The following is a 21,027-nucleotide window of genomic DNA, read 5'->3' on the forward strand; positions in this document are numbered from 1 at the left end:
CTCTTCTGTTTCTCACGCTGGCACTTTTGTCACTAGCACTACAGCTGGGTCAGAGTAAGAGCCACTAGTCATGCTGGACAATGCAAAGGTCATGCCGAAGGTGCAGTGGGCTCCTGGAGTCCTGCCCCTGAGGTCTCTTGTCCACTGCCCCTTACTCTACCCAATGGGTGGGACTCAGGGACTTCAGCCTGGGGCTCCTCTTCCCAGTAACTCTTAACCTCATCTGAGACACAGAATTGGGCAACTCAAGCCTCAGCAGCTTCTCCCTTCTCTTCCTCTGAAGTCTCCATCTTTCCCTTCATTTCCCTGAAGGAAGCACCAAGTCCTCCTAGTCTTCCTGCTTTAACCCACCCACTGCTTCACCCTCTCCATAGGTGTCCCTCATCAGCCAGTTCCCTTGCCAATACTGGTCCTCCCTCCCCCTTGCCTATTAAGGGCCTGAGAGTGATGGCCTCAGATGGCCTGCTCAGGACACCAACAGTGATCCTATCACACTTACTAAGAGAAGTGATACCACTAGTAAAGAAGGGAAGAGTTGTACAGAAAGTAGGATATCCCCGCCTTGTCTCACAGTCAAAGCAGGATTTCCCAGGGGAAATGAAGACCTTTGGATCAGAAGGCATGCGTACCATTAAAACATGCTGCTCTTCTCCTCCCCATGAAATAAGTTTCATCTACCAGCTACACCAGAGGTTACTGGAAACATGACAAAGCAAACTGGAGATATATTAAAGACTCACTTCCCTGTCCCTAAATATAAAGTCAGATGGAACTACTTCTTGGCAACAAGAAAAACAGCTTCCTTGACACCTTGCCATTTTCTTAAAGCTTTAACAAAAGTTCTCTTGACAGGCTTCTGTTTTGCCCCTTGCAAAGCTCTGCTTTTCCAAGATCTACTGATGACTACCAGGAACAGCAGTACAACTTTCCCATATGTTTCCAGCCCAGTATTTTTTACAGTCACCACTGTTTATGGTTAGAACTTGTAAGGAAAATTTTACTTCCTTCCAATCGTTTCCTTCATTTTATTGTGGGTTTGTCCCTAAGCACTGGGCCAGCTGTTACTACCGAACTCTGTCAAACTGAAGTGCGCTTCCAGATAAAGTGCATCCTATAAAAGATTACTTTGTCGGATCAGGCTGCTGTTCATTGAGGGACACATACAGTTGTTTTTCAGAAAGACACCTCCACATAATACAAGCCTTGATCTTTCATCTTGCCTTTTTTTAACATAAAGAAAATGTAACAAGAGTTTGAATCTTGGTGCATCTCAAACACACTCCATAATCACAGTTTGTCTCCAGTACAAGGGAAGGAGCAGGGCGATCAAGGTGAGCATGTGTCTTTTCACTGAGCACGTCACCTGCATGTGTTTGTTCAATTATATTTAGAAAATTATAAATTTGTAAGGGAAGGGAGGAGGGAGGAAGGAAGGAAACTGGAGTGGAGAGAGAGAAATCCACAGGATATGATTATGGGTGAAGGATATGGTTTAAGTTAATTATATGTCCATTTTTTAAAAAAATCTGATAGCAGTTGCCATTGGCAGAGTAGGTGTTTGCACGTGAGCAAAATCTTTTGACAGTCAAAATCAAGGATGGAGAGTATTTATCTTCCCCTCTCAACTATGAGTATTTTAGATAGAGCAGGCAAATTCCTGTTGGCACTGTTCCACCAGTGTAAGCAGCATTGGGAAGCTAGAAATAATGAATATAAATAAATGTAAAGCTTCTTATCCTCCCAACCCATTCCAGTATCTGAAGTTTCCTAGAGCTCCCTTTTGCCCTAGGGAAGTCTTTAGGATTCGGGACACAGAGATTTTATTAGTAAAAAATGATCACTGGATCATGCTTGATGATTTATTTATTTTATTTTATTACTATTAAAAGCAACACCTCTCATTCTGAAGCTCCCAAAAGCTTGCCCAGGGTGATAGGGAGGCCTAGGTAGCTGAAAGAATAGGAAGCTTTCAGTTAATGAAAATTAACTATTCCCAGTATCCCTATTTGGTTTATACTGGAGCAAATTTATGCAATAGGATTTTGCCCAGCATATGCACCCAGGATACGGGCAAATTCCTCACCAGTTAAGTTCCAAGTCACAGAAATATACTTTAAAAATACATAAGCATATAGAAATGCCAATGATGTTTCTAAATCAAAATGAATATACTGCAGTACATTCAGCCACCACTACACAAGCCCACATTGTCTGACACAAAAAGTACTACCCATATTACATTGCCAACATTAAACTGAAGTCGGCAATTTCTTTCACCTGAATTCATGTCCAAAATCCACCACAGTTGAGACATTCTTTCCGAAATAATGAATGAACAAGCCCCAAATGAACTGAGTGGTGATATTGAAAAATATGATCCTGAGAGGTGGTTTGAATGTGCACATGTGTTTGATCCGCTGTGATTATTCAAAGCCCACCATTTAGGTTTTCGCCGTGCAAAGTCTGTCTCTCTCCCTTCCCCACTTTTGGCAGAGTATGCACAGCCCCAACCATAATCAAGTCAGCAAGCCACATAAACTCTGCACAGTTATTGGCAATGAATAATAATTGGCCATTATTTTTCAAGGATTTATAGGTGAACACACTGTACACAGCTTATTTTATTTATTTATTTATTTATTTGATTTATACCCCGCCTATCTGGACCACTGGACCACTCTTTACAGCTGTAAATATATCCAGTTTAGAACAGACATTAATTGAACATGAGCCTCCTGTCTGCTAGGTGAACTTAAAGGCTTCTAAACCGGCATTATTGTTTAGGAATGGATGGACACGACACAATGTGCTTTCTCCTTCAGATGAGTTTTTTTGAAGACCTCTTTTAGACAGCTGCTCACGAAAAGGATTCAAGATCGCCACGGCCTCCCTGGCTCCGGCCTTTCCATTAAAGAAGGAATTGGCTCACTCATCAGGCATTGGCGTTTGGCCTACTTGGCAACTTCCAAATTGAGTCACTGGAAATTAGTTGAGACATGGGGACTTAACTCAAAATCTGGCTTGATGGTAGGAAAGGAGAAGAAAAAAAGCCCTTAGGGCTGAAGCCAGCGATTTAAGAGCAAAGACTTTATGTGACAGGTTGTGGATGCTGGTGCTGACACTCATTACGGCTGTTATAAACAGAGGAAATAAATGCCTGCTGTAAGGAGTATCTAGCCAAAGTAATGCAAGGCTTGTTTGGAAAAACCTCCCGTTCAGTGGAGATTTCCCATACTCCACTCCCGCAGGCTTCATAAGGAGAGCCTGTTGCATAAGAAAGGGACTTCGACAGGGTGATGCAAGACTGTGGCCACATGCTAACTACAATGGCCCAAGGGAATCAAGCCTGCAACTGGGAGGCATTTTTAATCTCAGACTATACAGCAACAGCAGAGAACAACAATATAAACTGATTAATTTGTATGTATGTATGTATGTATGTATGTATGTATGTATGTATGTATGTATGTATGTATGTATGTATGTATGTATGTATGTATGTATGTATGTATGTATGTATGTATGTATGTATGTATGTATGTATTTACTTACATTATACTGACTCTAATGAGCTCAAGGAGGCACACATTGCTTCCTTGTTCCTAATTTTATCCAGCAAGAATATGTGAATGAATATGGAAAATAAAACATATTGGGAAAATGTAATAAACCTTACAATCCAAAAGAAATGAGATGCCAAAGACCATAGCAGCTAAGAGACATTTTCATCACTTTCCCCTGGATGCAAAGTGATGTTCAAGATTTTGCAAGAAAGTCTTTTATTATATACTTTATTTATTTATTTATTTATTTATTTATTTATTTATTTATTTATTTATTTATTTATTTATTTATTTAGTCTACTCGGGGCGGCTTACATGGATAAAAACACAACAGTATTACATGTATAAAATCATTCGAAATACCGTTATAACAATTAGTTCCAAACAACACAGTACCAAGATGGCATGACTCAAAGAGAAAAGAAAATATATAGAGAGAGAGAAAGAGAGAGAGAGAAATCACTTAATTGACTGGAGGGAAGGCCTGCTTGAATAGCCAAGTTTTTAACTGGCTTTTGAAAACACCCAGCAAGCGTGCCAGCTGAATTTCAGTTGGGAGGGTGTTCCACAGCCGAGGGGCCACCACCGAGACAGCCCGGTTTCTTGTTTTTTTCCTTCTGGGCCTCCCTCGGCATCAGGCCCCTCAGCCGTCCCTGCTGGCTATGACGGGTGATTTGGGTAGATCTAGGTGGAAGAAGATGATCTGCCAAATATTGAGGTCCCAAACTGTTTAGGGCTTTGTATGCAATCATTAGCACTTTTGAAGTCAATGTGGAAATGGATGGGCAACCAGTGCAAGGCAGCCAGAGTGGGGGAGATATGCTGATATTTTCTCACCCCACTAAGAAACCTGGTTGACACATTCTGGACCACCTGAAGTTTCCGCATCAACCTCAAAGGCAGCCGCACGTAGAGTGCATTACAATGGTCTAATCTCGAGATTATGAGCGCGTGGACTAGAGTAGTGAGGGGCCCCCATTAAGATATGCTCGCAGCTCAGCAATCCGCCATAGATGAAAGTAGGTGGAACAGACCACGGACACCATCTGGGTTTCCATGGTAAGCGCCGGGTCCAGATGTATCCCCAAGCTGAGGACCTCACTCTTTGCAGCAAGGTCATCCCCCCCAAAAAGGGAGTCACCTATACAGCTAATGGAAAGACCACCTATCCTCAAGACCTCCATCTTGTCTGGGTTCAGCCTCAACCCATTCAGCTGCATCCATTGCAGTACAGTCTCCAGGCAGTGAGAAATACCAGGTGGTCAAGCAGACAAGAAAAGGTGGAAGCACTTGCAAATACACACTGGTGACCAAAGAACTTAACACCAAAGTGTTTTAAGATACATAAAAGAAACTATACTACCAGTAGAAAACAACAATGACTTGAAATGGCTACTGATGTACTTGAAGGAGGATAGGGTGAAAGTAGGATTACAGCTGTCCATTAAATAGAGAAAAAAATTCTGCAAAACCATCTGTGGTCTGGGTACCTCCCTGTCTTTTTTTGGGGGGGCACTCTTTCCCTAAAGGATGAGGTGAGGTGATTGGGCGTAGACCCAGCACTATCAATGGCATCACATGTAGCATCTGTGGTCTGATCCGTTTATTTCCACCGAAAGCAGATTGCCCAGCTGCATCCCTACCTTGGCACCGGCTCCCTCATCATGCTGGTTCATGAGTTGGTAGTCTCAAGATTAGACTTGGTCATTAATTCATAGGGTCACCATAACTTGTAAATAACTTGACAGAACATGACAACAACAATTACCTCATAGGCTGAGTCCGCAGAGCTGTTTTTAAGTCTTCCACTATTTTATTCCTCATTTCCGTTTCTTCTTCATCAAAAGCATACAAGGTCTGCATCTGTTCGGATGAGGAAAAGAAATAGCAGCAAATTCACTACGAGACAAAACATTAGGGAAATAATGAAGCCACTGAGCAACGCAGAACACATCAACAAGAATTGTATGCCAAACTAAATTAAAGATATATTCGTGCAGCCAGATATGCCTGGCTGCTCACCAGGAAAACAAAATCTCCAGTAACAAAACTGGACAGAAATTGTGTCGAATTAAAGCTGATATTCTAATTACACTTACTAGGTAGATCACCCCCAATGGACTCAACCAGATTTACTTCTGAGTAAACATGCTTAAATTTTCATTGCGAATCTTGGTTTTCACTTGGGGTTTGTTTTGAACGATTATTCCATGATGAAAGCAATGACAAGCTTACAGAAACAACAGTGCTCCATCATTCCAAAGCTCTTATAACAACATTGTAGAAACAACAAAGTCTTTCAGAGGAAATTTCTCTGCTGTGACTCTTTACCCCCACTCCCCCTTCCTCACAAGTACTTCTCTGTCACTTTTTGCCTGACACATGTCAAATCTTCAGGGTGGCCTACTGGCAAGCAGTTGAACCTTCATATGTTATGGCGCTGGCACAGAGAAATGGATTTAATTGCTGTGCGGTGAAATACACTCAGACAGGTACTGATGGAAAACAAGGAAATAATATTTTTTTAATATATTGGGCTATCATCCGCCAGTGGCCAGAAACATAAACTGACGCTCTCAAGCTCATATGATGTTTTCTAAAAGGCTTAAAGGGATTGATTTTGAAAATCTCAGAGGCATATTCCCCAGCATGTGAGATCAGCCCATCTTTCCTTCTCCAGTGGTCCATCAGCTCCTGCTTGTTTGTTCAAACATTGTCTCGGCAAAGCACAGTTATATTAGAATGCATTCAACCTTGACCTGCTTTAAAGGGCAATGGATGAGGGTATGGCTAAGGTAGGTGTGGCAAACGTTTGCCCCACCAGATCTTGATAAACTGTAGATCCCTTGACTTTCCAGCACTTGGGATCCTGGACGGGCTTTTGGGGCATTGTAAGTTGAAAATATCTCAAAGCTCGCAACTGCCCACCCCGTCCTAAGGGTTCTATTAAAACAGGAGGACTATGTACAAATGAAGCACATCCTGAATCCCTACCTTAACAATACAACGTTATAGGAACTGCTAAAATGACTATTAGAAATAGTGACAGGAGACACATTCACAAAACATCTTTATTTTTCAGCAGCTGAGAACCTCTTTTAAAAATAATCTACAACTCAACAAATGTCAAGCAAGAATAATGTTGGAAATGAGTCCATATCTGTCTAGGATAATCCTTCTCGTAAAATGAAAATGAGCCTTTTAAAAGCCACTAAATAATTACAAAAATTAAGTTAAACAGCACCAGCACCTTGTATCACACCCTTCTTTCCAAGATACTTCAGAGAACTAATACATTTTATTTTATCTTACTTATATGCTATATTTGTCTCAGAATTGGGACTATAGGGGTCTTACAAAACAGTTTAAAAACAGAAAAACAATGTCTAACAAAATTAATATGAAAATGTTTGATTCATCATTTTCTAATCATGTTACTGGTGTCTGGTGTCAATAGTGGACTAGATGAGGGTGAACAAACTGAAACTTAATCTAGCAAAGTATTCTTGATCAGTTGAAAGGCAGATTAGGGAATAAGGTTTCAGCCTCTGCCAGGTGAGGTTACAGTCTCCCTGAAAACACAGGTTTGCAGCTTAAGTGTGCTCCTGGATTTGTCCCTGAGCCCGGATGCTCAGATCTTAGCTGTGGCAAGGAATGCATTTGCACAGTTAAAACAACTGCTGCAGTTGTGTCCACTCCTAAAGATGTCCAGTTTGACCATGTTGACAAATGCCTTAGTTACACCTTGTTTGAGTTACTGTAATGTGCTCTACATAGGGTTGACTTTGGAAAGACAGTCCGAAGTGCTGCTGCTAGATTGGTAACCGGATCACATTACACTCTTGTTGCAACTGTTCTGCTGGCTGCAAAATTTGTTTCCAAGCACAATTCAAAGTACTGGTTTTGACCTATAAAGCCCTAAAAAAAGGGGGGGGAGCGTCAAACCTACCGTATTTTTCGCTCCATAAGACGCACCTTTCCATAAGACGCACCAATTTTTTAGGAGAAGAAAACATGAAAATATAATCTGTTTTCTTCGCTCCATAAGACGCACAGACTTTCCACCCCCGTTTTGTGGGGGGAAAGTGTGTCTTATAGTGTGAAAAATACGGTATCTGAAAGATTGCATCTTCCCTTAGGAGCAAATCGGACTTCTCCTTAATCATTTTATTTATTTATTTATTTATTTATAGGACATGAGGGTCTTCTTATTGCCTTCTTTGCTGTCCTTCCACAAGCAGAAAAAGAGCCTTCTCTCCCGCACGCTTTTTCTCAGTAACTGGGCTCCCTAAGACAGGGCTCTTAAAAACAGGGCCGTTTTGTTTTTATTAACTTTTTAAAATGTTCCTTTAGAACAGTTTTTAACTGATTTATCCACTAGTTTTTAATTTGATCTCTGTTTAATTTTTAATATTGGAATAATTCGTTGATTTTTAGTTTCTAATTTCTTTGTTTTAACACTGTAAGCTACCCTGGGCCCTCTTAAAGAGAAAGGTGGGATGTAGACATTTTAAACAAACAAACTGCAATTAAAATTAACACACTTTAAATGGCTTAGTTAAAAATATAATAGGAAGGAAGGAAGGAAGGAAGGAAGGAAGGAAGGAAGGAAGGAAGGAAGGAAGGAAGGAAGGAAGGAAGGAAGGAAGGAAGGAAGGAAGGAAGGAAGGAAGGAAGGAAGGAAGCCATACATTGGCTAAGATCTTATGATCTGAGACTCACAATCATAGGTAAATTCACAAGAACAAAAGAAGTTACCATAAACTGTTGTTCTATCTAGACCAGTAGGGCTGACTCTCACTAGTGGTGGCTCTCTCTGGGCTTTCAGGTGAAGTCTTTTCCTAGTCCTACTTGGAGATGCTGGGGATTGAACCTGGATCTTCTTTACAGAGAACACATGCTTTGCCACTGATTTGTAGTTCCTTCTAAAAGTCCTTTGCAAATAACACATGGAACAACTTTCCCAGCTCAACAGAAAGGGAATCATTTGTGGAAAATAGCGTCCAAGTGACAATGGCTAAACTTCTATCTCTATTAAACAGTGACATTCAGAGCCCAAGATAAGTCTCCTCGCTGTCTAATGTCCCATATATACATTTCTGTTCTGGGCCTTAGAGTACACTGCAGAGTCATCACTTGGATTTGTTGACACCCCATTTTCTTTTAATCTGCTTATATTTTAATATATTTTATCTTTTATCCCTGTGCTTTATAGGAAGAGTAAAGAAGCAAAAATCATTCAAGCAGAGTTCACATCCATCTGTGGGGTGTGTAGAAAGATGTATTTTCTTTTCTGCTCTATAAAGCTGTTGTGCTCCAAGTAAATTATTTCCAAACCACAAAAAAATAAATCTGTAACAGCTGTATTGATGACCTCTGACCCCCTCCCATGCCATACGTTCAAGAAAACCATGGTTCTAAAGAGCTGCTTCAATCACACGTTTGCGAACTCTTCTGTAGTGCAAACATATATCGGAGTGCAAATATTGATATGTTCCCAAAAGCAACATGGTGGGTGTAAAAGTAACTTTTCTTTTTGCTAGTAAAACAGGCAGCGGGTTTATTTTGATTGTTAAGCTTAGACTACCAGATACAAAACCAAGAATGCCTCAAGTGTTCATATGCTTACGTTCCAGGGGGAGAGAGAGAGAAAGAAGCAACAGTTAAGGGAATTATTTTTCATATGTGTATAGATACACCCCTGGTGCCCAGATCCATCCCCCTTGGGGTTATTATGCATGCAGTAGAGATGAGGGGGAAATCTGTTCAGATGAAAAATGTGCACTTCCTGAACCGCCTTTAGCACGTTTTTTAGCAGAAAAATTAGATCAATTAAGTAAAGAAATAAGTAGAGCAAATACATTAACTGATATGAGGCCGTATCTCATTTATCTGAATGTTATGATTCTGGAAGGATAGCTCCAGGAGTTAGGTATCTGGCTGCAGAGCCAGAGATTGGGAGTTTCAAATCCCCAGGCTACATCCCAAAAGAGTAAGCCTATGTGACCTTGGGCAAACTTCCTAGAAAGCCCTGAAAAGGGCCACCACAAGTCAAAATTGACTTCATGGGACACAGTCATTATTATTTATCATTTAGCTGCCCAAAAATGTATGTATGATTTTTGTGGGGGTTTTAATAATTGCAAACTGATGAAGAAACGTGATAAAACAAACCTGACATAAGAAACATGAAGGACAGAATGAAACTAATACATTTGTCCACCTCAAGATGTCCACCAGAAGATGGTTGGGTTCACCACAACTGCTCCTCTTGATTCCAGACCAGAAATGAGCTTCCTCGTTTATAGCTGATTTATGAGGGAATTCATGGAGAGGTGTTACACAAGTTCCCTCTACTGTTACCTTTCATTGTTGTTTTCAAGATTCACCTGATCCACACTATCACTAGTCATGGGAAGCATGAGTATTGATGGTTCAGCCACCAATTTTTCAAAGTGGAGTCAAAAGAGAAAGAAAATGGGTTGGTCTGTTTCGAAATTGCACTTTAGATCTTTCTTGCACCTCTCTCAGTCTCCAACAGTAAGTGGGAGGAGCAATTGAACACCGTCATGGTCACCATTATCAATGACATAAGGTAGTGGGTGTTCTCCTTCTCTTTCCCCCTGCCTGTTTCCAACTGAAACATCTCTGTTCCTACTTCTGGTCTCCATTGATATACCTTCCAATGGAGGTAGTAGTTGACATGATGAGATGTTAACATACTCTTTTCAAATGTTATAATGTTTCAATGTTAAAACATTTGAGTGAGATGAATTGGCCTGGTGTTCAGTAGCTCTACTATCTCCTGGTCAAAGCGAACAAGCCCCCACTGATACCCAGTAAATGCACTACTACAGGGAGAAAGTCTATTGAGGGCTTTACCTCTACCCCCACTGGAGTGTGAAAAACAAATGAGTGGGGAAAAGGGGATTTTTTTTGGTTACGGTATGAGGATCATCAAATGCACAAAGATGAGTAAGGTACCTGTGTATCAGGAGAAAAATAGCACACCATGCAGATGGATACTGTGACATCAGTTGCAAAAATCAATGATAATGAAAGGTGAAAGTGGTGAAAAGGGAAAACGGTAGGTGTGAATTTCCCCAGTGCGCTATCTCTATGCTGTTTTCAGTTACACTGGTGAGGGCACAGCCTTTATTTGTTCTACATTTGAAATGGGGAAAAGTTCAGGCCTTTTGAGGAGGGGGCAGGTTTATTGATACAGTTTAGGGGTGTGAATCTAGATGCTTCTCAGTCCTACAGCTTTCTATGGGATTTTCTGCTTTGTTTCTTCCCGTCCTGGGATTATTTGGCCAGCAAAATGTCTTTAGTCTCTTCCTGTGAAGTCCTTCAAACAATTCCTTGGACACTGCATAGGAATTGATGCAATTCTCTGCAGGATTCGTTGACAGCACCTAGACAAAGCATACCTATTTCTTCCTGCACAAGATTAAGTTTGAAGTACTGCACTTCTTGTGCCTTAAGTATTATCCTGTGCAGGATTTTTGTATCTCTTTGTTGCTTTGTAGCTCTTGCCTGTTTTAGGCTCTTAAACAAGTCTGTCCCAAAGGGCTTGTGTACCATCCCATACAGTGACTAACACAACCATTTAAAACTGAGCAATATTAAGAGTCCGAAACTGGCAACAGAAATAAAGAGACAGACACAGGCAGAACAAGGCTATTAATCTCACACAGGAAATTGGTGGAAATAATGGGATGGAGAGATACCAAAGAACCAGCACTCTGCAATTCCCACCCTCTGTTGCTCTGAAAAAATCTCCCAATCTCTGTGGAGGTCCCACATGAGTTTCCCATCAGGGCATATGATAAACATCACCAGGACTGGGGAGGAAAAAAAACCCTGCTAAGTACTCATTACATCCCTAGTTCAGTTTATAACACCACAAACAGTTTCATAGCCAGATAGACTGAAGTGAGTGGCCAGGAAGTAACCACACGACTGCCAGAACATTAATACATGCTGTGGAATAAAAATCATTTAATTGAATCAAGTATTAGGAAAACAAATGAAATGTATTCTATAGCTTGTCAATGATCCCAGGCCATTTGCCAGAATACCAGAAAGCAGAAACAAATTTTAATTTGCACTAAATTACTCGGTAGTATTGTCGTCATCTCAGAACTGTGGAGCTGGAAGGGACCCTATGAATCATTACATCCAGGCCCTGTCACAGAGGCACAGTGGACAATCCCAACTTCTGGCTCTGCATACTGCCTGCAAATATTTTATTACCTCCCCACTTGCAGAACAGCTCAGAGAATTCTCAAAATTTCAGCATTAATTTAAAAAGGAGTAAGGCTGCTTTATCCCCAACCCCATATCACACCATTTCTCAGGGAACTGGATTTTCTGCTCTGATAAAAGGGTTACATACCGCAGCCATGGAGTTGATGCGGTCTATGTAATAGTCCGGCCAACTGGTAGCAAGTTTATTAGGGTCTTCTTGCTCCTGAAAGAGAAAAATTGAGGAAAATTATATGAAAGAGGCACACCAACTCCAATGTGCCATATTACATGGCCAGAAAACACATAAAATTGCTTATCACAAAAGATTCAATAAGATACTATGCTGTGTGAAAATTGTGCATTGCATCAGTAGAGGGATGGGGTATGTGATGTACTTCAAATCTTGATGGACAACAAAACCCATCAGTCCTAGCACAGCTGACCAACTGGGATGGATGTTTCCTCCATGGAGACTTGGCCTTATAGGCCCCTTCCAACTCTCATTATTCTATACTCTTATAATGGGGCATGAAGCCCCAAAATATCTGCAGGACACAAATTCCCCAGCTTTGTAGCATCTGCAATATCCATTTTCTTCAGATTTATTGCTTCCAACACAAGACATGTCAGTATCAGCTAGCGTTGCGACTGACGAAAACAGACATTTAGGATCAATCCCAAAAGTTGATTTGATAGTTCTTTATTACGTGCAAGTTCTTCTTTTCTTCCACCATGGAATTCAAAGCATTATACAACTGGATTTCCAGGTGGTCTCTCATGAATCTGATCTAGACTCCCTGGTTGGAAGGCATCCTGCCAGTTACCAGCGAAGAGTAAAGGATGAGGAGGAATAATGATGTGAAGTTGTTTCTATGATCAGAGGCAAAAGGAGAGTCTGATCATGATACATATAACTGGAACATGGAATGTGAGAGGAATGGTTCGAGGAAAGCTCCAAATCAGAAAACAAAAACAGAAGATTTAAACATGGTAATAACTTGGGGAGATTTCTATTATAGAAAAAATGGTTTTCAATCTTTGTTCTAGTGCAAATCTAGTACAATAAAGTATTTCACGGAATGAACCTCCCCTATCTATCAGTCTCCTTCTTTCTAGCCTTTTTGTATCTCTGTTGCCTGTCACTCGTGGCAGTTCGAACATGGTAGGAAATAGGTACGGTACATAAGCGCTTTCAAAGGTCTTTACTACCTGCCCTACTTGGACATTATTTATGGTGTTTGAAAGGGACTTTGAAACCATCTAGTTCCATCCTCTTCCACTTGGATATGCACGGTAACAAGGTGAGGGAATTTTGATACTCAGGAGCCTGACTCTGACAGCAGGTCATTCAAGGAAGAATCATCAAAGTTGAAGAACCAGACTAAGATCATCCTTTTTATGAACTAACGGTCATACTAATAGAAGAGGATAGCTCCAATGGAGGATGATGACAGAACAATTCCTGAAAGGGATCTACTGGGCAGCAGCTGTAATGGAAGGGGACATTGGCAGAGGATTTTTCATAGACAAACAGCAGTACTTACTGATATTGTACCCCCAAAAAAGCAACAGTGAACCACTTCTTAATATCTGAATCTTGAAAACCATATGGTGAGATAACACAAAATGAACCAAAAGATAGCAGGGTTTTTTTCCTTTTAATGTTTTTAACATTTTCAGACTGAAGATAAGGGAAACCATGAATACTGATCCCATGCATACAGAAGCCCTTCTGTAATGAATTTAAAAATCTCTAGAAATTAAGGCCAGCAAGTTAATTTTTAATGAATTATTTTCAAGTTCTGGGAAAGCATTATGTTCAGGCAAATATATGTGTGTGGGAACTGAGATAACAAGACAGGTTGTTTAAATGTTCAAATGGACTATTCTGTTTCACTGGTTTTGAATCTTTCTTCCTCTAGATTTTTGGATTTTGGCTTCCAGAAGCCCCAGCCAATACAGCCAATGCTCAAGGACTGTGGGAATTCATGTCTGAAATATCTGCTGGACCAAAGGGTGAGAACTACTATTCTGCATCAACCAGATAATATTCATTTTTGCTACCAGTCATTCTCAAGAGACAAGAATTTCAGATGTACGTATCCGAGTTCCAACTATCCATACTGTATTTGCTATTTGAGACACCCTATTGTTTCTCCCAGCCAGCTGCTTGCTGAAACAATAACAAAATATCAGAATTTGCCTGGAGAGACCCACAAATTACTACTCCCTAGAGAAATGAAGCTCAAACACAAAACTGAGCATTTTTAATACAATTTTCGGAATCCTGATCAGCAAGGAAAATCTTAAGTCAGATGGCTGCAAGACAACTTAGTATGGGTGAAAAAATTCTTTTATGCTCCAGGAGATGTAGAAGGAACATAAGGGTCCTACTCTCCAAAGCCACATAGGCGTGAATATATGGAAACAATTACTCAATAGTATAAGCAGACCATTTATGAAGGAATATATTTAAAAACAGCCCATTTTCAACTCACATTGAATAGAGTAAATATCAAATTGAAAAACAGATGTCAATCTGCGGTATTTTCTAAAAAGCTATCACATTCTTCACCAGAGCAATAGCTCTATAACTACTACAAGAACTACATTCCAACTCTGTGCAACTGCAAGGTAGTCAACATTTGTCTTAGGTATGGAAGCTGACACCATTCCAGCATGGGAATGAAACTTTGAACTAGATTGCTTTGTCTAAAAATGAAGAGTCGACAGAGTCGCTCAAATATGAAGAAAAACCAAACCAACTTGTAAAAGAACAGAAAACAAAAAGTTTTCTTGTAGAATACCCAACCATTAATATACTCTCCATGACTGCTAAGAATAAAAACTTTACCTCATTTCTGCTTTTCTTGAGTGAATGATTAGGGTTAGCCAGATAAAAGTCAGTATCACAAATATGGTACTAAACCAAGCACAGATGGGCATAAGAGGCTCTGGGAGAGCTAACTCAGTGAAGGCTTCAAAAATACTCTCGCTGTTTGTCCCTATCTGTTCCATATTGTGAAAGAACAATAATTTAATATTTGATTGATTGACTGACTGACGAATTGAAGTTCTAGACCACCCGGCTTAGTGAGATATTACATGGGGAAGTTGACATAATTAAGCAAAACATACAAACTAAAGTAATAAAAGAATGCATAGATAATACCACAAAAGGAATAAGTGTTTGCAGCGCACTGCTTCCCACAATGTATGATAAGCACTTCCAAAAGACTATAATTGTGAAATGAGATGGTTCCTAGAGAGAAAAGTTTCCTAGATAGAAAAAGGCAACCAATTGGCTAACAACATTTAGTCTTTCCTTCTAGAAAAAGGGTTGAACGAAAATATTTCCCTAAATTCCATCAAATTTGGTGTCATGGAACAATTATCCACTCATTAAAAAAAAATCAATACCTTGATGGAAGGAGATAAATGATTTCCTCCAATGGAATGAACTGCCCTAACTGATTTTCAGGAGTCAGCAGTAAGGATTTGCACCAATTATTCAAGATAGCATCACATATTTCATTATTTTTGTCCTTGTGAACAATGGGAGAAACAGATCTTTCATAACATCGTTTCCCTTTTCTGTCTCACTTATGTATGTATATATGTCTCAAAATAAATGGACTTTTAACAAGCTCAACTATACCAGGAAGCTAACGTTTTTTGTAAACACATTTACTATTTAAAGTATAAAAACCCACTCTTCAGGCAATATTACAATATTTGTAATATTGAGACTTAAAGATCAATATAAAGCTGTTCAGAGGTCATCACACTAAGCAGAAACTATAGAAATACAGTTGTGCACAGCAGTTAGTTATGCATCAAAATTTCAAATGCAAATTTTTCTCAGTGATTAGGGCCTGCATTACAAATTACATAAGAAGGTGTGATCAAAACCAGTGCAAGCACAGTGAGTGATAATGAACTGCTGCAGCCATGATTGTAAGCTCCCGGCAGTAATAAATTGTAGAACTGCTAAGTGCTCTCTATTTCTACACCTGACCAGGAATCCTACTGGTGACTTTCACTTGTATAAGATAAAGGACAAAAGTCCTGGCAGCAAACTGCTGCTCATTAGTGAGGTGTTGCTTGCATTCCTAGTGGCATTTCCAATCATATGATCTGCACGTGTCAAGGACCACAGCCAGCACCTGGTTAACGAGTGGCACTTTGCCATTTCCTTTACTCAAGTGTAAAACACCCACTGATGCACATTTGTATTAGCTGCCAAACAACAGGGATGACCCTACTTCACATGAGTATCAGCCTTATCTACAAGCCATTGAACCAGTTTGAAAAAGTTACTTTTTGGAAATACGACCCTCAACATCCCCAACCAACATGACTAGGGACCCGAAGACTTGTGGTCCAAAAAAGAACTTTTTCAGGTTATGTAGTAAATTATTTCTAAATCCAGAAAGAGGGAGAAGATGAAATATGACTTTTTGTAGTATAGAGCTTTTCCACAGAAAGCCAAGACTGACTAGGCAGACTAAAAATTCCATCAGGCCACTTTCTGGGAGATCAGCTTTCTCCAAAATACAGTGGCAATATTTAAAATGCAACCCACAGTTATCTCAATTGCTCCTCAAAATTCTTCTTGTCACATTTTCCAAAGCATGTGGGTTGAGAGAAATACACATTCTTTCAACATTAGCCACATATATACTGTACATATGCACACACATCCATGCACGTATGCATAAATTCATTGAGGCCAATGCTTGCTTCACTGAAGAAATTCTGGTTGCTTCAATAGGCACCAAGAAAAAAACAATCTAAAGACATTTTTGCTTTGTTTTCCAGTCAGGGCTACCTAACAGCCAGCGAGGCATCAGAAGACCTGGATGGAGCTAACGTCTGGGTTCATTATATGAAATTTGAAGAGCAGGGTCATATTTTCTTAAACCCAAGCATTTACAGAGACCTCAGACTCTGATTTAAATAAACTGCATAATTGCAATGTTTAAAACAGGCTTAAACTTTACAATAACTGTATCTGGTACAGACCTCCTGTAGGTTTCTGGACCAAATCCCATTTTAGGAAAGTTTAAACTACTGCAAGACTAGAATATACATTTGGAATGTAAAACTTCTCTCATATTCCAGAAAAACCTATTTAAAATTCTTTAAAAGTTGGTTTGTCTTAAGACAGGTAAATACTTTACAAAGGAAACATAACTGCTGCATGTTATACTGGCATTACATTTATCTTCTGTAGCATATATGACGTAACATGCCATTTTCATGAATGTAATTTCATATATGTTTCTGAGAACACTGAACCATTTATAAACACTTCCAAATGGATACATAGTTCACACTGAATGCATATTCTCAGGGAAAACCTAGTACAGAGATAACATTAATGTGTTCCATGGAAAGTGTGGAACTGACCTTAGAGACCACCTCCTCTTACCAGCAGTATCAATCTTCACAATAAGATTCATTCATTAAATAGAAGTAGCGAAGTCAAAGAAAATGGTTATTGAAAACTGATTGTATCTCTGGAACTGATCCACTGGACTTCTCACAAAAGATGATGTTGGGACATTTTCTAGAAGTAATATAACTCTATAAAGAAACAGGAATTTAACCTATGAGAGAAAGGAATGTTTCACCTAAAGGAATGCAGTTTTTTAAAATCTGTTTCTTATTTCTTTTTTTATTGAATGTAAAGAATTGGAGAGCATTCTGAACTTGAGAGGAATGAACTGCTGGAGATGGAAATGTTTGCAAGATTTCTTCTAGTTTTGCGATGTATTTTTCACTATCAACCTTTTTTAAAAAAAATTACAGAATTGTCATTTCGAAGAGAAAGGTTTTTTTCTTATTTATTTATTTATTTATTTATTTATTTATTTATTTATTTATTTATTTATTTATTTATTTATTTATTTATTTATTTATTTATTTGTTTGTTTGTTTGTTTATTTATTTATTTATTTATTTATTTATTTATTTATTTATTTATTTATTTATTTATTTATTTATTTATTTACGCCCAACCTTTCTCTTAAAAAAAGACCCAAGGTGGCTTACATATCCTACCCATTCAAAACGTACATGATGGACAACAGGTTCCTAGATTAATCATCCGGCATAACAAAGAGAACCGTGGTATAGAACCTAGTCTTCTAGTTTTGTACATCGACTTTTTTACACTGGCAAATACTAAACCCACTTTATAAACTAACCACCATTATGGTAAATGAGTTCGCTGATAATCTGTAATGTTTTCCATCTTGGGCCTCATTAGACAAGATGTTGGTTTCATACAAAGATACAATGTACACTTAAAAGAAAATGACTGTTTAGTCTAATGGAAGCTTGCATTTGGCAAATTAGCTTGCTTTTGTTTTTTGTTCAGCTGGGTGACAGTATGGCTTTGTCTGCATATCTGAAACCTCCAACAAGCAGCTCAGAAAGATTTGCATAGCCTGTAGAGATAATGTTGTAAGAGGATGAAATATACATTTGCCTTAATGTAATCTGATCTATTTTTCAGATTGTGTCCAGATTTCTTGTCAAGGAGAGTTCATATATATTGAAAAGATTTTTGTTGTTCCCATCTCTAACAGCAACACCTTTTCTATAATTCTCTCCTCTGACAGACCCTAAGACTCTCCCTTCTTCTATACTACAATTTCTACCATGGTGATAAAGATTCTCCTAATTTCACATCTCCAACTGCCTCAAATATTTAAGTTCAGTTGACTTACTAACACTTCAATCAACTTGTCCAGAACCAGTCCAGACTTTAATTATTCTACTGTCTTTCATTACTAACTTCATTATTCATCTCAACTTTCAGTCCTACAGCCAAATGTGCAGTACCCTCTATAACCTTTGAAACATATGATTTCACTTTTCCACACCTACATGGATATACTTAGATGAAATATAATCTGAGCAATGAAAGACAACTTCCTGGTGAACCTATGTTCTCACTCACACTTAGCTATCAGGTACACCCCGTCTATTTTGCCTATTCAGAATCTGCCTTGTTTTTACTATCCTCCATTCAGTACGCCTAGAGTGGTCTGGTAGTCCAGATAGGCGGGATACAAATCAAATCAAATCAAATCAAATCAAATCAAATCAAATCAAATCAAATCAAATCAAATCAAATAATAAATAAATAAATAAATAAATAAATAAATAAATAAATAAATAAATAAATAAATAAATAAATAAATAAATCAATCAATCAATCAATCAATCAATCAATCAATCAATCAATCAATACATACATACATACATACATACATACATACATACATACATACATACATACATACATACATACATACATACACATGGAAAGGCTGGACAGCCAAGTTTCTACAAATAATTTATTCTCCAAATCTTCCAAACTTCTAGTTACCAATGTGACAAACTGTGGAATCAATCTGATACATGAGGCTGTAGAAGGTGGCAGATACCTGCTGATCATCCTGAAGAAAGATTGAGTAATGATCTGCCTAGCAGGATTACATTGTTATCTCTTTATTCTTGGTAACTACCACCGGAAACTACTGTGTGATTTACTTTAAGAGCCCATTCATACACCAAGGGACAGAACTAATTCTGAGCTTTTTCAGATAGAAACTGGACAAAGAAAATCAGAACAAGGTGTCTGAACATGGCTACTTCTCATGGCAGTATCATGCAGAGGAGCCAGCAAAGTTTAAGTAGAGAGGAACCACATCATCCATTCTAGCCATAAGAATTGCTTACTGCAAACATCACCACCAATGATGCAAGAGTAGCAGGTCTTTGTACCATTCATTAGCCAATCATTGACACAGAGGAGATGGTGCATTGGTCCATCCAGGTCTTCTGTCTGAGAGGGATGAGGTGGCACTGAGACACTGTGACTGGCTTGGACCCATTATTTCAAAAGTCTGGTCTGGATTATTCAGAGAAATTACTCCTGACTGCATATTTTCAGATAACAGAAGGGTTGTTGTTTTTTTAAGAAAAGAAAGAATAAGCGGAAAAACAAGAAATATTTTCTGCCTTTCCCATGGTAAAAAAAGAGAAATTGTTCGGGTTTAAAAAATAAATATATAATTTCAAAGGCCTGACCCCCAGCGACCTCCATTCTTAATATAAACAAATGAGCCAGTATTACATAACGGAAACTGTGAGTTAAGCTGAGAAAGTTAGAAAGTGCAAGACAAAAAACAGAACTCTCGTCTCTTCTGCTGTTCCCCAGAACAGGGCTGACATTTCAGAGCTTTATCTAAGAGTGGATATTCTCCAGTGGAATGTCAGCACTCTGATGGAATTCTGAGAAGGAGCAATCACTGTTCTCTTTATGTCAGCAAGTACAGAGTGAAAAACTGACGAAGGCTGCACCAGGAAAATATCTGTCATATTGTACCCCATTACAAGGGGTGGCCAGGATAAAAAAATCTTGCAAAAATATTGTCGCCTTGCTGGTTGGGATATCCTGGTAGTTATAGTCCAAAAAAAGTAACTTTCCAAACCTCTGGATCACAATGACATAACTTCTGCCTTTGGATCATGGAACAGAAGTACTGACAAGCATGGCAATTACATCTGTGGTCTACAGTACGGTAGCTTGAGAATCACTAACCCAAGCGTTAAAGAGTTTCAGCTTTTTCCAGAACTACCGTTTTGTTTTGTTTTTAACCACTGCCAGACAAATGTCAGATGTGGCAATCTCTGTAATGCTGTTGCCCCATTTTAGTGGATAGGTGTCTCAGTTACAGCCTTCTAAGGCCTAGGGATGGGCATGTGTGAATCACCCACCACTGCTCAAAATAGATGCCTCTTGTTATACTAACACTAGTTTTGTGTCCATTCCTAGATCTTATCCTCTCTAATATCCTGGCGTATCTGCTCCAGTTATTGTCCTGCTTCAATACTCTTAGCTGCCCCAGGACCTTTGGTACCTCAAATGCTTCTCTTCTTTCTCACTTATTGCCCCTTATGTCTACAGAGAAACAAGGAGGTTCGTTTCGCCTTTTGAAGCAGAAGGACCTGGTTTGCTTTCCCCAAGATAATACGGACGAATCAGAACCTAGTTAAGCTTCAGTTAAATTTACGGAAGTAGTAACAATTTTTTGTTTAAACACTGACCGCCTATACAAGGGATGTGAAGAATACTCACAGTTGGCTTGAACTGGCATTTTCATATCTGCAAGGATGCTTTTTGTGCAGGCAACAC

The 21,027-nt window shown here is 39.0% G+C and overlaps 1 protein-coding gene across 4 annotated transcripts in view; it reads right to left on the reverse strand.

Annotated features, from left to right (window-relative positions):
- DAAM2 (dishevelled associated activator of morphogenesis 2) overlaps nucleotides 1–21,027 on the reverse strand; it is a 276,268-nt gene that overhangs the window by 104,356 nt on the left and 150,885 nt on the right. For all 4 annotated transcript variants that reach the window (XM_020785056.3, XM_020785053.3, XM_078383030.1 and 1 more), the window contains 2 exons: nucleotides 11,962–12,036; nucleotides 5,332–5,426 (listed from right to left, as the gene is read on the reverse strand). In XM_020785056.3, coding sequence (XP_020640715.3) covers nucleotides 5,332–5,426; nucleotides 11,962–12,036 — 170 coding nt within the window. The remainder of the gene's footprint in view (nucleotides 1–5,331; nucleotides 5,427–11,961; nucleotides 12,037–21,027) is intronic.

This window comes from Pogona vitticeps, chromosome 1 (assembly GCF_051106095.1).
Source record: "Pogona vitticeps strain Pit_001003342236 chromosome 1, PviZW2.1, whole genome shotgun sequence".
Classification (NCBI taxonomy): Eukaryota; Metazoa; Chordata; class Lepidosauria; order Squamata; family Agamidae; genus Pogona; species Pogona vitticeps.